Source organism: Microcaecilia unicolor, chromosome 6 (assembly GCF_901765095.1).
Source record: "Microcaecilia unicolor chromosome 6, aMicUni1.1, whole genome shotgun sequence".
NCBI lineage: Eukaryota > Metazoa > Chordata > Amphibia > Gymnophiona > Siphonopidae > Microcaecilia > Microcaecilia unicolor.
The window spans coordinates 133,143,086-133,159,663 of NC_044036.1; the positions used below are offsets into that span (position 1 = coordinate 133,143,086).

Sequence of the window (16,578 nt, forward strand, 5' to 3'; positions counted from 1 at the left end):
GCAGGAAAGAGTGGGGTTTTTTCCTGCCCCGAAGACAGAGTTCACTAGACCTCTAGTGCACATTAAGGTATGTGAAGGGAAGGCATCCTGAGGTCCGCAAGCCAGAAACCCAGACAAGCAGACCATCCGGAACCCCGATAGTCCCCTGAAAAAGAGGATATGTCCAGAGGAATCTGGATATTTGGCAACCCTAGAAGTAATAAAAGTATTATTATGGAAATTATTGTATTGGCATGATTATAAGACGAGGGCTTTTTAAATAGTTTCAAAATCATAAAAATGTAAGAAATAACCCCTTGGTCAGACCAAGGGTCCACCTAGCCTAGTATCCCATTTCCAACAGTGGCCAGACAAGAAGACAAGTACCTGGCAGAGTCTCAAAAAGTAACAACGGATAAGCAGTGGTTAATGGTTAATAACGGTTAATGGACTTTTCCTCCAAGAATCTGTCCAAACCTTTTTAAAATTCAGCTACGTTAACTGATTTTACCATTTGCTCCGGCAATTAATTCCACAGCATAACTATTCGATGAGTACAAAAATATTTTCTTCTATGTCTTTTAAATTATGTAACTTTATGGTGTGTTCCCCAGTCTTTGTACTTTTTGAAAGAGTAAATAACTGATTTCTATTTACTCGTTCCACTCCACTCAGGATGTTATGGACCTCTATCATATCTCACCTGAGCCATCTCTTCTCCAAGCTGAAGAGCCCTAATCTCTATAGTTTTTCCTCATATGAGAGGAGTTCCATCCCTTTAATCATTTTGGTCACCCTTCTTTGTATTTCTTCCAGTTCCACTACATCTTTTTTTGAGATGCAGCGATCAGACCTGCACACAATATTCAAGGTGCGATCTCACCATGGAGCAGTTCAAAAGCATTATGATATTCTTTGTTTTATTTTCTATTCCTTTCCTAGTATTTCCTATTATTCTGTTTGAGCAGATTTCAAATCCTTTTCCTCAATGGTGGCTAATGTAAATCTAGCATCTTGTAGCTGTAATTTGGGTTCTTCTTCCCAATGTGCATCACTTTGCACTTGTTCATATTAAATTTCATCTGCCATTCGGATACCCAATTTTACAAGGTCCTCCTACAATTTCACGCAGTCCTTATCTTCTAACCACAGTCAAACTCTTATAATTTTGCTGCCATTCCTGCTGCCTGTGCAAGAATGAAGATGGTACCATCAATCCAGCAACCTGCCCAGGCCTGACAGAAGAGGGAGCCTGAGTGCAGATTTGGAAAAGGAGAAGCGGAGAAAAAAGCATCAATGAGTAAAAGTAAAAATGGTTAGTGGAAAGGGAACAAAGAAAGAAAAGGGAGGGGAAGAAGAGAGGCTGAATGAAAGAGACAAGGGAACAGGCGATAAAGGCAAAAGGAAGAGGCATAAAAAGATTGTCAGGCATGGGGAGAAAGAGGATACAAAGGACAAAAAATGTTTATATTGTTCTACTTTGCTCTCAAACATCTGATGCTGTCTCATATTCAGGACAATACTGTATTACCATTTGGGAATGTCATAAGCTTTATCATCTAAAAGAAAAACTCTGTCCATGAACAATGTATTGAGATTTCTTAAAATATTCACTAAAAGGAATCAGTTAAGGGTAAATCAAAGACACAACAAACCAATCCTGACATAGTAAACGATGGCAGAGAAGACCTGCTTGGTCCATCCAGTTTGCCTAAAAAAAAAAGACAATCGGTGCTGCGAAGTTGCAAATTGACAACATTTTACTTACTATTAATCTTAACGTGCTTTCTCCTCCCCCTCTGAGTTCCTCTTCTAACATATGACATGAATGTAATATAAAATACACATACTTGTTCATGATCTGTCCTTGCTATTCTCAGGTCACAGACCATAGAAGTCTGCCCAACACTGGCCTTACTCCCCAATTGATGGAGTTGTCATCAAAGCCCATCCAGATCTGTTTTTCCATAATCAGACCGTAGTCTACCCAGCATTGGCTTTACTTTACAACTACCAGAGTTGCCATTGAGGCAACTCCAGTGTCTCCTTTAAAAGGATTTTAGTCACATTTTATTAATGTTCTTCTTTAACAAAGGAATTCAGTACAAACTGGGAAAAAAATCTAGTTTGCTCAGAGAGGTGTTGGAAGCTCTTCTATTACCAGTGAGCACAGTTCTGAAAGGCCTTACCAGGGCTGAAGAGAACAATGGCTTTAAGGTATGCATATTCATATCCATCAATATCGAGTTTAACCATGGTATTGCAAAACTCTTGCAGTTTCCAGATGTGTTCCATGACTTGCTTTATTCTGTCTCCAGAAAGCTTATCTGTAAAGTACAGGAACACATTTCAAGCTCAGGAATTGAAAACAAGTCTAGAGATTAAAAAAAAATCAACCATTCAGAACAAATCAAGCTGAATCTCTGTGAAGTATCATAACACTTTATCTGACATTTCACCTGCTAGATTTGAATAAACAGAGATGGAAGTTTTTTTTTTTTTAAGGATTAGGTTTAGTGTAGGATAGAATTTACAGGAACTAGAAGCAAGCAAATAATTTAAAAGTTCTATATTTTTCTTCTACAGATAAATCCACTCCAACAGTGAAACTAAAACAACCAGCACGCCTCCAAATTCTTTCCAGCCCCTTGTATGTTATGTATGTGCGATGGGGCAGTTAGTGGGCACTGAATTTGGGGATGGGGCAGATAGCAAGGTGGTGGGCAGTTGTGGGGGTAGTTTTTGGGGTGGGGCAGTTTGTGGGATGATGAGGTAAACTGCATTGGACCCTGAAGTGGGAAGGAGAAATTAGATCTTACCTGCTAATTTGCTTTCCTTTAGTCCCTCCGGACCGGACCAGGATTGGACTGTTGGGTTGTGCCCGCCTACCAGCAGGTGGAGACTGAGAAAAAACTCTGACTCTAGAGAGCCAATAGGAGCCCTGGCCATGTGACCTTAGCCTCAGTATTTGAATAACAAAGCAGGAAAGAAAGAAAGAAAGAACTTCTGTGCCGTATGGAATCCTAGCAGCCACAAATTCCTCGGCAAAACCGAGTACTAGAGCTCACCAGCAACTCTCACCAGAGAAGTGGTATGGCCCATTTGTATTAGAGCTCGCCAGCAACTCTCACCAGAGAAGTGGCATGGCCCATTCATATTAGAGCTCACCAGCAACTCTCACCAGAGAAGTGGTATGACTCACTTAAGGTTTCATATATATTCCATCAACTGAGCTCACCAGCAACTCTCACCAAAGAAGTGGTATGACCCATTAAGGTTTTATATATATATATTCCAGCAACTGAGCTCACCAGCAACTCGTGGCAGAGAAGTGGTATGACATATTTAAGGCTTTATATATATTCCAGCAACTGAACTCACCAGCAACTCTCACCAGAGAAGTGGTATGACCCATTAAGGTTTTATATATATTTCAGCAACCGAGCTCACCAGCAACCACCAGAGAAGTGGTATGGACCACGCAAAGTCTTTTTTTTTTTTTTTTTTTTAAACATTCCACGTGTGGTAAAGGAACGAATACACTTCCAAACTTAATAAAAGAATCTAAAGAGTTGATAGAACATGGGAGGGGCCTGGTCCGGTCCGGAGGGACTAAAGGAAAGCAAATTAGCAGGTAAGATCTAATTTTTCCTTCCTTAGCATCCCTCCGGATCGGACCAGGATTGGACTGTTGGGAAGTACCAAAGCAGTAATCTTACGGGAGGGACAGACATTGAGAATGTGGTAGAGTCCCTGAAGACACCCAAACTAGGATGAATACGAAGCCAAAGCTTGACGATCCAAGAACCGCCAATAAACTAAATAGAATGACTACAAAGCAAAAAAGCTGAAAAGTCCAAGCGATGCTGAACATTGTCCCCTACCAAGTGGCCGCTATATAATGTCCCCTACCGCACTATCAGTGCAGCGCAAAGGACAGAGAGACTCGAGAAAAAAAAAAAAAAACGACTGAAAGAAAGATGGCAAAGGTAGAAGCAGAGCCGCCTGGAAACAAAAAACTGCAATGAATCTACCTCAGCTGAGAAAGTGGAAACCGAGATCCTGAAGTACAATACTCCAGATATCGTAGACTATTGCTGACCTAGCAACAGATTGGAAGTATGTAAAGCCTGTCAGTGAGAAAGTACCTGATCACTAGAAGCTAAATAGGTAAAAACAAGAATGCAGTTAAATACTATGCAGAAGAAGAAGGTACCTAAATCCTTGCAGCAAATTAGACTGAAGGTCCAAATAAACTGACAGCCGCTGCAGTTACCCAACATGAAAAAAAAAAACATATCTCAGAGCGCAATTCAACTGAGAGAGAAAGAATCATCTGTAGCTGTTGCCTCTGCAAGCCAATCACCTGAGACTCTTGTCGTAGACCCCAATTAGTGAAAACGGGAATAAATCAACAGTAGACACTTGTTAGTACCTTTCATCTGTTAGAAACATATAGAAGTCCATAAAACACTACACAGTTCCAGGAACAACATGTATAGAATGTTTGTACGTTTAGGAATCTAGCCAGGTGCTCATGGTCTGGATTGGCCGTGGACAGAAAGGTGGGCTCAATAGGACCTTTGAGCTTTTCCCAGTGTGGAATTACATATGTACTTATGTAGTAGAACTATAAATATACATATATATTTTCACATATGCAGCCATCAAAAAACTGGTCACTGTGTATATGCTCCCCGGCATACCTGCAGGAAGAATGCTCAATCTCAACCACCAGACCACTAGTGAGAATACAGAGGCCAACTGAGCGGAGGGATTCCATCAGAGATAAATATCTGGATACGAGAGGGCATCTATCTCTGCCGCTGACAAGTCTTTTTAGCAAGAGAGTAAGCGAGGCACATGGAAGGTCAGAGCAAAAAGAAATAGTTGTAGAACTGGGACCTCCCCTTAAGGTACTATCCACTGAGAACTCTTTTTTTTTTTTTTTTCTTCAATGGTCACGAAATTGACAGAGTGAAAAGCTGCCCAAAAAAGACTACCGAGACTCCAAAGCGAATGAAGAAAAAATTCCTTCTTGGGAGCTAGAAAGTAAAATTTTACTCTGCAAAATAGAGCAAGGTAATGGCCGAAGGCCCAAGAACATCCAGAGAAAACAGAAAGTGGGACGCTTGTAGAGAAGACAAAAACAGTCTGCGCCAACTTGACTAAACAAAGAGAGAAAAAATAGAAACATGCTATGAAATCTAATGAGATCACACGAGAGCTCAAAAGAGAGACCTGGCTACATGCACCCCATAACCTAGGGTGTGCCCGAAATGCACCACCCGTTGCTTGACCTGACAACTCTGCCAATAAGACTGTCTGTAATGAACCAGACATCTATGGAAAGGATGAAACGACGAGACGTAGTTTCATGAGCGCCGCTGCTACTACGACCATAACTTAAGAAAAAAGTGCGAGGAGCCGACGCGAGACCGAAGAGCAGGGCAAGAAAACTGGTAATGAGGACCTTATCATCCTCGTATCACGGACATTACTCCTCCTATACTGAGATGTACTAAGATGTACCGACCCACATCCATAAGAAATGAATGTGGTACTTGCAACCTGGATTGACCACAACTGAGAACAGGATGCTGGGCTTAATGGACTCTTAGACTATCCCCGTATGACCATACTCATATACTAATAGCAAAAATGCACAGGAAGTGAAAGAATCCCCTTCCAATTGAAAGGAAGGTCTGGAATGAGGACATATAGAATGAAAATGAAAGGATCACCATATGTTGAGCGTGGACTGAGACACACTGGCCTTTAATTTTACCGGATCTCCCCAAACCTCATATCAAGTCATGCCTCCTTCCTCACTGAGATGTACAGAGATGAACAGACGCACACTCACGAAATATGAATGTGGTATTTGCAATCTGGATTGACCCCATTTGAAAACAGGATGGGTGGGGACTCTTGGCCTTTCCCATTATGGCAACACTTATGCCCTTATGGCAAAAAATGCACAGAAAATGAGTGAATCTCCTTCCAAGAGAAGGAAACTCTGGAGAGAGGAAGAATAAAATGAAAATGAAAAGGAATAGACTTGGAAAATACCTATTACGGAAAAGGTGGTGAATTTGTGCCACAGGAGACAAGACTGTACCTGACGTCAAGAAAGCTTGAAACAAGACCCTAAAATCTGTAAGGAAGAGAAAATAGCAGATATTATGGATGGTCATACTGGACAAAACCAGAATGTTTACCATGTGCCCAGGCTGAATAGATAGAGGAAACAAAAATACAAGTAGATGGCATGAGGAGCTCCCACTATCCTTAAGTGGGAGAAAATGCAAATTGACCTGATAACTTTACTCCCTAAGTGGACATATATCTTGTAAGTCCTAGAAGAAAACTACGATAACACATGAGAAACTCCAAGACAGTTGGAAAGTAGAGAAGATGTGAATAAAACATGCCTTCTAAAGCATCTGAGAAAACTGGGTGCTCGGTAGACAGGACTGAGTCTCCTAGAATATGAGAACCATCTGAACCATGTAGCCTATGCAGCTGTCATCTGCTATGCCAAAGAGAATGCATAGCCATGAAAGAAAATTGCTGAAAGGAAGTAAGACCTTATGTCCAGAATTGCAAAGTACGCAACAATTGAGTATCAGACAATGTATTTCATTGCACATGGCATCTGAACCATACAGCCTACGCTCTAGAGAACGTTTGTTAAGATCTTAAAACACTGTATAAGAACATAGCCACGGAGGAAAATTTCCTAAAAGGAATTAAGATCTTATGTCCAGCATTGTAAAGTACCAAACAATGGCACCTGAACCAGATAGCCTATGCCATAGAAAATGTTTGTTAAGTTCTTAAAACACTGTATAACATCATAGCCATGAAGGGAAATGCTTGAAAGGAACTAAGATATTATGGCCAGATTTGTAAAGTACTAATCAATTGACTATTAGACAATGTAGTCCTATTCACCAGGAAATGAGAAAGACACAGAGTGACACACACTGGACCTCCATAAAAACTGCGCTAGACAATAGCAAAGACCTTTCCTCCAAACATCACACACAAGGGAAAGGAATAGGAAATTGGTTATTTTGGAGCTGAGATATAATTTAATTCGCCCCATTGTCTAAAACAGAGAATTCCCGACTGAGCTGCACTTTGAATCGGAGTCTTGCCAAGAACAAAGAAATCGCCAACCGAGCTGCACTTTAATTCACAACATTGCTAGCAACCAAAAAGTCCTCGACGGAGAAAAAACAGAGGGGAAAACAAAATGAGCGCCATTCGCATCGTAACATTTTGTTTTTGTTTTGTTTTTTTAATAGCTTGAAAAATACATGTAAAAATTAATTGCGGGGAAAATATACTACCAATTGCCCCAACTACCGGAGAAACAATATCTCCTTTCCATTGCACAAACAGCCAAACACAGTAAAAGCAGAAAAACGCTGCCGCATCAAGGGAAATTACAGCTGCAGGCAAAACAATGGCAGCCAAGCGCGCCAAAATGAGAAGAATAAAGTTCGGGGGAGAAAACCACTGACCAGACCGACGAAGAAGCAGGAAATCCGTGCCGCTGAAAAACAGATAACCTCCGATGCCGCACAAAACATGGTTTAGCCTCTGGCCCGACAGGAACCGTCAATACAGCTCCCAAGCTATACAGACCTGTCCAAGAGCGAGCACGCGCTTAACAGTTCGCGCCTCTCTCTCTTTTTTTTTTACAACTACCGCCGCTAACAACGCCGGATAGCAGAGGAAAAATAATGAAGATAACAAAAAACCACCGATTAAAGTCACAGACGCTGACTTTTCACTTTTTTTTTTTTTAAATAGCTCCGCCAGAAAAGAAAATAAAGACTCTTCAAACAGAATAAGACAGAAGAGCTACCTGCTCGTTATAAGACTGGGGAAAGCAAAAACTACTTCCTTTAAATTCCTTTCATTTGAATTAATTTTTTAAATTTTCTTTTACTTGATTTAATTCTTTAAAAACAGCTGCCTATTAAAAGTGGCTGCCTCTCCCAAAGACGGTACACCTTTCTAGAGAAAGGGACGGCCCTTCCCTGCTAAGCCAGGGAGATGGGGAGGAAGGGGGGTGGACTCGAGACACCTGAGTTTAACACCCCAGAGGCTGTCAAAGAAAGAAAAGAAACCCTGTCAAGCCTCTAATTACGATTCCAGGCACAGAATAAGTATTATAAATATATCTGTAATATCTTATAGAGAAAAAGAGAGAGAGAGACTAATGGGCTCACTTCCTACCTGCTGAGAGACTGAGAAAATACTGAGGCTAAGGTCACATGGCCAGGGCTCCTATTGGCTCTCTAGAGTCAGAGTTTTTTCTCAGTCTCCACCTGCTGGTAGGCGGGCACAACCCAACAGTCCAATCCTGGTCCGGTCCGGAGGGATGCTAAGGAAAAAGCGGTTAATACTTACTATATTGATATTGATGATCATTTTATAATTGGTTTTTACCCCCCACTTCCTCTTGTGTGCTCTGTTTTTTTGGTTTCATCAGTTGCAATTTACTGTTGTGCTATGAATTCCCTTATCATGGTTTTTTTTTTTTTGTGGTGTCTTTGTTCTTTATGGTTTGTGTTAGCCCTGATTTCCATTAATTTTCCAATTTGTAAACCACCTTGATGCCAGCAGGTGATTGCGAATTATAACGAATGACATAAATACATAAACGAATACTGCACCAGTGGTTTAAATAAAATCTTAGCCTTACCCCAACAGGAGGGTTCACCAGAACAGATGCTGAATACTGGCCACGTCTGCCTGGGTCTAGACAAAACTCATTCCAGGTTTTGGTGGGGAGCTAGTTGTAGCTTTGAATGGGTGACAGTGATGTCCCTGTTGTGCTTGATGGTATCATGGAAACTGAGGGTAATATTTCTTTGGTGGAATGAGGTACTCGAGTGGGACTCATCCATATACATCTGGACAAAATATTTGTGTAAGAGTAGAGGGAATAGATTCTGGGAGCCTCTTTTGATTAGTGTAAGTAATGAATGTTCTGTACCACTGCTGGTTTGGGCTGGATATTATTATAGAGCAGGGGCACAGATCTCTGTGTGATCAGCATATGACAGTGCCCTAGGATAAAAACACTAAAAAACTGAAAAATAAAAGTGATTTTATGAAGCTGTTGAATTACTGCATATGTATCTATAACAAAGAACCAAAAGCAACAATTTCTGTTTGGTGAAGAATTAACTCCAGAAGTGTCATACACACCTTCTTGTATACTGTTCTGCAAGTGATTAACAATAGCAGCAAGGATGGTGGAGAGACTCATCACCTGCGCACACTGCGCCAGACCCAGGGTAAATAATTCATTCCAGCAGGCACGCACCAGACTGGTATTACAGTCTTGACTGTAAAGAAACACATACAACCAGATGTTTTTAGGTGCACAGTATTCAAAACAAGGTTGCTTGCATTACTTTAAGGCAGGTGTGGGAAAAAGTTTGGCCTAAGGATCAGAATGATGGAGGTTCAGTTGAGGAGCGGGAGGGGGATATGATATCCGGTTGAAAAGCAGGGGAATGGGAAAGAGGTTTTCTTTTGGACCAGCACACAAGGATCAGAAGACTTTTATTCTGACCTGACCTGCAGCAGTGTGACATCAGTTCCCCTAGGAGGGAGGGAGGGAGAGATTTTTGATTTAACTGATGTCTTTTTCAGAAGTTCAAAGCAAACTACATTCAGGTACAGTATTTTTCTCTCTCCAGTGGGCTTACAATCCATTTGTACCTCAGGCAATGGAGGGTTATGTGACCTACCCAAGATCACAAAGAACAGCATTGGGATTTGAACCTGGCTTCCCTGGTTCTTTGCCCACTGCTTTAACCATTAGGCTACCCTCACTGCTTGTGGGTGTCACTTCCCCTTGAAAATTAGCAGAAGATATTGCTGGTGTGCACCAGAGCACTCATAGTGCTACAGTTTGGAAAATTGCTGTAGTCTTCCTAAGAGAAAGGAATGTTCTACTTCGCCTCATTGTTTTAACTTCTGTGCAACAGCTATAGTGAAGTCTGTATGTTTATGGGTTTTGTTCTGGTTTTTTTTTTTAAAGAGTTAGAAGAATTAATTTGGATTATTAATTGAGAAATCTCTGCTTACCCAAGTGCTTGAAATGCAGGGATGGATCTAGCCCAGTGCATGGAGAGGAAGAGCAACCGAGATGCCGACTCACAGATATAATGCACATTCAAGTACTCTGGCATGGGACTAGGCATTGTTAGCTGTGGGCAAACAGGACACAATTTTACAGGACTGCTGCACATACAAAAGGCAGTATTTCAGACCACTTACATTTAAGAAACTACCAATACACCTTGGTGCCTAAAAGCCTTTCTCATGACACTGCATACACTGCTCTAGCAGACCAGAAGATACACAATGGCCTGAAATCCAGAGGTACATTATTTGAAGAGCAGGTGTCCTCAAACTAACATGCTGTTTCCACATACAGCCCAAAGATAAATTATATATACACTGCAAGTTCTTGTGATTTCTGAACCAAACACACCTTCAGAATAGCAAGTGCACTTTTCAAGTACTTGCAATTATATAATTTTATTCTGATGCATATCTATCACAACTGAAGAAATTCTTACAGTATCAGTCAAAAAGTGGCACCATGTGGTGAAAAGGCTACTGTGAAAATGTTACACACCATTCCTTACTTGTAGGAAGATGCATACAATCCTCTAATGATTAACAGTCCAAGGAGCGTGTACTTGTAAAATAGTGATGAGATTACAGGGGCTGGATGGCAAATGAGGAGGAAACAGTCAGAAATATAATAGTACACAATTCTAGCCCTCTGTTTATTAACCTATCAGGAGATCATAAAAAAAATCATTGGTTTCCTGATTGCTACCACTACGGAAAAATCAGTTCTTACCTGATTATTTTCTTTCCTTTAGTCCCAAAGGATTAGTCCATAATTTGTGGGTTGTGCCCATCTACCAGCAGATGGAGATACAGAGCAAATTAGAACTTTCCAACATAAGGCTACTGTGCACTAGGTTTCATTGAATATTTGTTTTATCTCCACCAGGCGGTAGAAACTGCGCTGTGTAGTTCTGTCTCAGGTTTCTGTGGTGGGCTCCTGTTTTCTTTCTGAGGCTTCAGTTGAGCTTCTGGGGCAAAGGCTTTATATATTGGCCTTTTGGGTGTAAACCTGGTGGTGCCAGGTCCCTCCCCCCACTTCTCCCCTCCGTGGCTTCTCCTGCCTCTTAAAAAAAATTTAAAAAAAAAAAAAGTCTGAGCCTGTGGTTTCTCTTTAGACACTTTATTTGGGGATTATTCTCTGCCAAGGAATTTTACTGCAGTGCTTTATGCCTGGGAACCAGAAATGACCTGTTTCTTCACCGTAGTGAGTTATTCAGATTTGCAGTTACTTAAATGATGTTCCCAGTGTGGGAGCCAACAGCAGGGCAGTACACCATATGTGTTAGGTCCTCTGAAAGTGCATATTTAGTGGTTCCATATTCTTATATACCTTTCATTTAGAGAGCGTGGGTCCCCTCAGTTTTTTGTAAGCGAGCAGTTACTTAAAAAAACAAAACAAAAAACCCTGAAAGTACAGACTAATCCTTTAGAGACACTAAGGAAAGTAACAGTTACTATGCTGGCACAAGTAGGCAGTAAGGGCAACTGTGCTAATTGCAAATATACTTAATGCATGTTAAAGAATTTTTCTGTGCATAACTGCAAGGCACATCTTGGGTACAACCCCTTTACAGTTAAGTGTGGTAGGTGTAAAACTTTACCATACTTTAGTACACAATAAACAAGGTGAAAAGCTATATGGATGGCTGCAATATTCACCACTTTTTGCATTCAACTCCAACTGCAGAAATATTAGGAACAACTATGTAGATAAGTTATACCGGCATGTTCAGCATTCAGGTTTTAACCATAGCCTAGCTGAAAATCGACATAAAGTTATATTGCTAAAAAGAACTGTAGGTATGGTAACAGGTATCCTGCTAATTCACACACTAAGAGGGCAATTCTATAACTGGGCACCAGCACTTCTGTGCCTCTTGTGCATGAAAACGTCCAGAATACTAGCACTTATGTGGATTAAGTGTACACTTACCTGCTAAGTGCTATTCTGTAACAGTGCTGGTAAGTGCCACAGCAGGTAAACCAGTTTTACCAGATCTATGCTGTGTGACAGCGTGAGTGAGGGTTGGGCACGGAGCCTCCACAGACACAGCCAACAGTACAAACGTAAAACAGAATTCTTTATTAATTAATGCACTCAAAACAATATGTGCTGAAACCTGTTCACTTCACAGGTGTAGTAACTAAATAGTGAAAATAAAGCCAGGCCTGCCTCCAGCCTGGCCACAAAGGATCAGAACTCTCCCAGCATTCCAAGGAAAATCTTTTCCTAGCCAGGCCCCTGACACTTTATACTTAGGTTGTGAAAGTGTACGCTGGAGGGCTGTTCTGTCTTCCCTGAGGCTCCCTGGCTTGTCTCTGTTCTGGGGTTTTATCTGCCCTGACTGAACAACAACCTTTCTGATGAGAACTCTAAAGCTAGGCCTGTGTAAGAGTGTGCAATTTCCTATACGTTATCACAGACTGGTGTAAGGTGCATCAATACCAGCTTATGCTAGTATTTTATAATGGATTCTGGCTGCCCAGGTGCCACTATATAATAGGCTTTCACTGTCTAGAGTCAGGGCTCTTAAATGGAGGTGTCCACATATAGAATTTGCCCCTAATAGTTTAGCGCTTCTTCAGTGAATGGGCCCCCAAATCTCATCCCATTTTGGCCAGATTAATTCCAGCCATATAGCAAATTGTATCACCAAAATTAAACCATGTAAGTGTTGTCAGGTTTTAGGAGAAGCAGCCCATATGCAGTGGCACCCAATGCAGACCAGGTAAATGCTTCTGAATATCACTACTGATTATCTTAGACCTGCTAGTCAGACCCATGGGTAGCAGGAAATGAAATGCTTACAGTTTCTCAATGCAGTATATAAAAAGTGAGAAGCTGCTCTCAATACTAGACTACTGGAGAAACATTCAGACTGATACTAGTCTCTCTATGCCTCTCCCCTGACACATTATTCGTATGAACTAGGGAAAGTATTCTCTTGAGGCTCTAGGATGAGCTCCGGATTTCAGTACAAAACCTACTAATTCGGAAATAAGATGAGGAAACCAATAAAGAGTATTATATGACACAGTTTGGATTGATTGAAACATGAAATGTTGTTTTTCCCCTTAAACAGCACTATCTTTCCCAAACAATTCCAGTTCATTTGCTAATAATCAAACATTTTGAAGTTCCATAAGTAAGTAAAACAATAAATGCAAAACAATCCTGTATTTGTATAGGTTACCTGGTCCAGAAGCACACACCTTAAATGTGACATGTGTATCTGTAAGCAGAGGACCTTCCACCTCTATAATCGGCGTAGATTGATCTCTGCTTATTACATGTATGTTCCCTCCACCTGAAGGATCAATTCCATCTGCCAAGTTTTGTCCTGCAGTGACATCTGCAGTATTAAGAGCTTTTGCCAATGTATCAAATGCTCTGAAAAACAACAATAATATTATACAAGTGTTCTAGCACAGAACATAAGGCTGCATTTTTAAAGGAATCAAGCTACCTATGTACAAAATGGCAGCTAACTAAAGCCAATATATTAAAGTGCATTAATTAGCCCGCTTTAAAGGAGCATGTTAATGACATGTAAAAAGAGTTTTGTGTTAATTACCAGCGGCATCATTCAGCTTAAGTCAGCAGTGTTGGCAGAAGGAAGTTCATGTCTCTCCTGGCAGTGAATATGCAAGGCTTTCTAGAACTGTAGGTAAAGATTCTGAAGGGGGAGGAGATCCAGAATCATTATGGTTGGGGAATAGAAGACAGAGGGATGTGGGTTGGGGCTCTCGGGCTCTCTTGATTTTCACGTTGATTCGGAGAATCCCGGAAATCTTGGCGAGTGTGGAGATCTGGGAGTGTCAGTTTCTTTTTTTTTTTTTCTTTTTTTTTTTATCATTTTACATTATCATTTATGCACATACATAAAATCAGAAATACGGAAAAAGGAGAGAATTCAATATTACATCACTCAGGAAATTAAAAAGGAAAATATTTACTCCTCCTTTTTTCCTAAATTATTAGACCACAACACTGGATCCAAGTTCAAAGAAATATTATTTGAAGAATTATTTAAACTAATAAACAAAGACGGAAGAATTCTTTTTGAGCGCAGCCGATCTCAGCTTTTAATTCAAGGCATGAATCTCTACTCTTTACCAATAATAAATTCCTGAAGCTTCTCAGGCTCAAAGAAAACATAATTCTGAGAATTAAATTGTACTACACATCTACAGGGATATTTAAGGAGGAAGGAGCCTCCAATACTAATCAGCCTAGGCTTCAAAGTTAGAAATGCCTTCCTCCTTTTTTGGGTATCCCTAGACAGATCAGGAAACATTTGAATTTTTGCGCCTAAGAATTCTTCATTTATGTTACAAAAGTACAACTTAAAGACATTGTTACGGTCTAGCTCGAATGCGAAGGACACTAACAAAGTAGTTCTCTCAGTTATTACTTCAGGTGAATCCTGGAGAAATTCTCTTAAGTTCATTTGTGGGGTTTCCCCCGCAGCCGAACGAATTCCCATTATATATTGAATTTTAGTCATTGGTGGTATATTTTCCTCCGGGATATGTAAAATCTCTTTCAAGTACTTCTTAAACATCTCCAATGGGGCAATTAATGGAGATTTTGGAAAGTTCAGTATCCGCAAGTTATTCTTACGAAGCTGGTTCTCTAAATGTTCAAATTTCCTATTTTGAATATTTTTTTCTTTGGAAACTAAAGCAGTAAATGTTTTAAAAGTTTGTACCTCACTGTCCAAAGCCTCCATTACACAGGGCTTATTTCACGCAGGAAAAGAAGTTTAAAGCTTGGGGCACTGAAACCCCGGAATGTCAAAAATGTGGACGAGAATCCAATTCTTTTTTTCATGCCTTTTGGGGTCGTCCGAGGGTTAAACTTTTTTGGAAAGAAATATCACGGTATGTGGAGAAGTTGTTGGATAGGGTGTTGCCATTCTCCCCGGAGGGGTGTTTATTAGATAATTATGAGAGTTACAGGATACGAAATCGCTCCCAGATATCGTTGTTACGCAAGGCGGGAGCTGTAGGCAAACGGGTCATTATGAGAGTTTGGGTGGGGGAGTTGGCTCCATCCTTTTGGGCTTGGAGAAATCGTCTACACGACATGATAAGTACATAAGTACATAAGTACATAAGTAGTGCCATACTGGGAAAGACCAAAGGTCCATCTAGCCCAGCATCCTGTCACCGACAGTGGCCAATCCAGGTCAAGGGCACCTGGCACGCTCCCCAAACGTAAAAACATTCCAGACAAGTTATACCTAAAAATGCGGAATTTTTCCAAGTCCATTTAATAGCGGTCTATGGACTTGTCCTTTAGGAATCTATCTAACCCCTTTTTAAACTCCGTCAAGCTAACCGCCCGTACCACGTTCTCCGGCAACGAATTCCAGAGTCTAATTACACGTTGGGTGAAGAAAAATTTTCTCCGATTCGTTTTAAATTTACCACACTGTAGCTTCAACTCATGCCCTCTAGTCCTAGTATTTTTGGATAGCGTGAACAGTCGCTTCACATCCACCCGATCCATTCCACTCATTATTTTATACACTTCTATCATATCTCCCCTCAGCCGTCTCTTCTCCAAGCTGAAAAGCCCTAGCCTTCTCAGCCTCTCTTCGTAGGAAAGTCGTCCCATCCCCACTATCATTTTCGTCGCCCTTCGCTGTACCTTTTCCAATTCTACTATATCTTTTTTGAGATACGGAGACCAGTACTGAACACAATACTCCAGGTGCGGTCGCACCATGGAGCGATACAACGGCATTATAACATCCGCACACCTGGACTCCATACCCTTCCTAATAACACCCAACATTCTATTCGCTTTCCTAGCCGCAGCAGCACACTGAGCAGAAGGTTTCAGCGTATCATCGACGACGACACCCAGATCCCTTTCTTGATCCGTAACTCCTAACGCGGAACCTTGCAAGACGTAGCTATAATTCGGGTTCCTCTTACCCACATGCATCACTTTGCACTTGTCAACATTGAACTTCATCTGCCACTTGCACGCCCATTCTCCCAGTCTCGCAAGGTCCTCCTGTAATCGTTCACATTCCTCCTGCGACTTGACGACCCTGAATAATTTTGTGTCATCGGCGAATTTAATTACCTCACTAGTTATTCCCATCTCTAGGTCATTTATAAATACATTAAAAAGCAACGGACCCAGCACAGACCCCTGCGGGACCCCACTAACTACCCTCCTCCACTGAGAATACTGGCCACGCAATCCTACTCTCTGCTTCCTATCTTTCAACCAGTTCTTAATCCATAATAATACCCTACCTCCGATTCCATGACTCTGCAATTTCTTCAGGAGTCTTTCGTGCGGCACTTTGTCAAACGCCTTCTGAAAATCCAGATATACAATATCAACCGGCTCCCCATTGTCCACATGTTTGCTTACCCCCTCAAAAAAATGCATTAGATTGG

The 16,578-nt window shown here is 41.1% G+C and overlaps 1 protein-coding gene across 6 annotated transcripts in view; it reads right to left on the reverse strand.

The window, feature by feature from the left end:
* The window catches only part of NR2C2 (nuclear receptor subfamily 2 group C member 2), a 102,665-nt gene that overhangs the window by 9,698 nt on the left and 76,389 nt on the right, over nt 1-16,578 (reverse strand). For all 6 annotated transcript variants that reach the window (XM_030206177.1, XM_030206180.1, XM_030206175.1 and 3 more), the window contains 4 exons: nt 13,369-13,546; nt 10,099-10,220; nt 9,211-9,350; nt 2,169-2,306 (listed from right to left, as the gene is read on the reverse strand). In XM_030206177.1, coding sequence (XP_030062037.1) covers nt 2,169-2,306; nt 9,211-9,350; nt 10,099-10,220; nt 13,369-13,546 — 578 coding nt within the window. The remainder of the gene's footprint in view (nt 1-2,168; nt 2,307-9,210; nt 9,351-10,098; nt 10,221-13,368; nt 13,547-16,578) is intronic.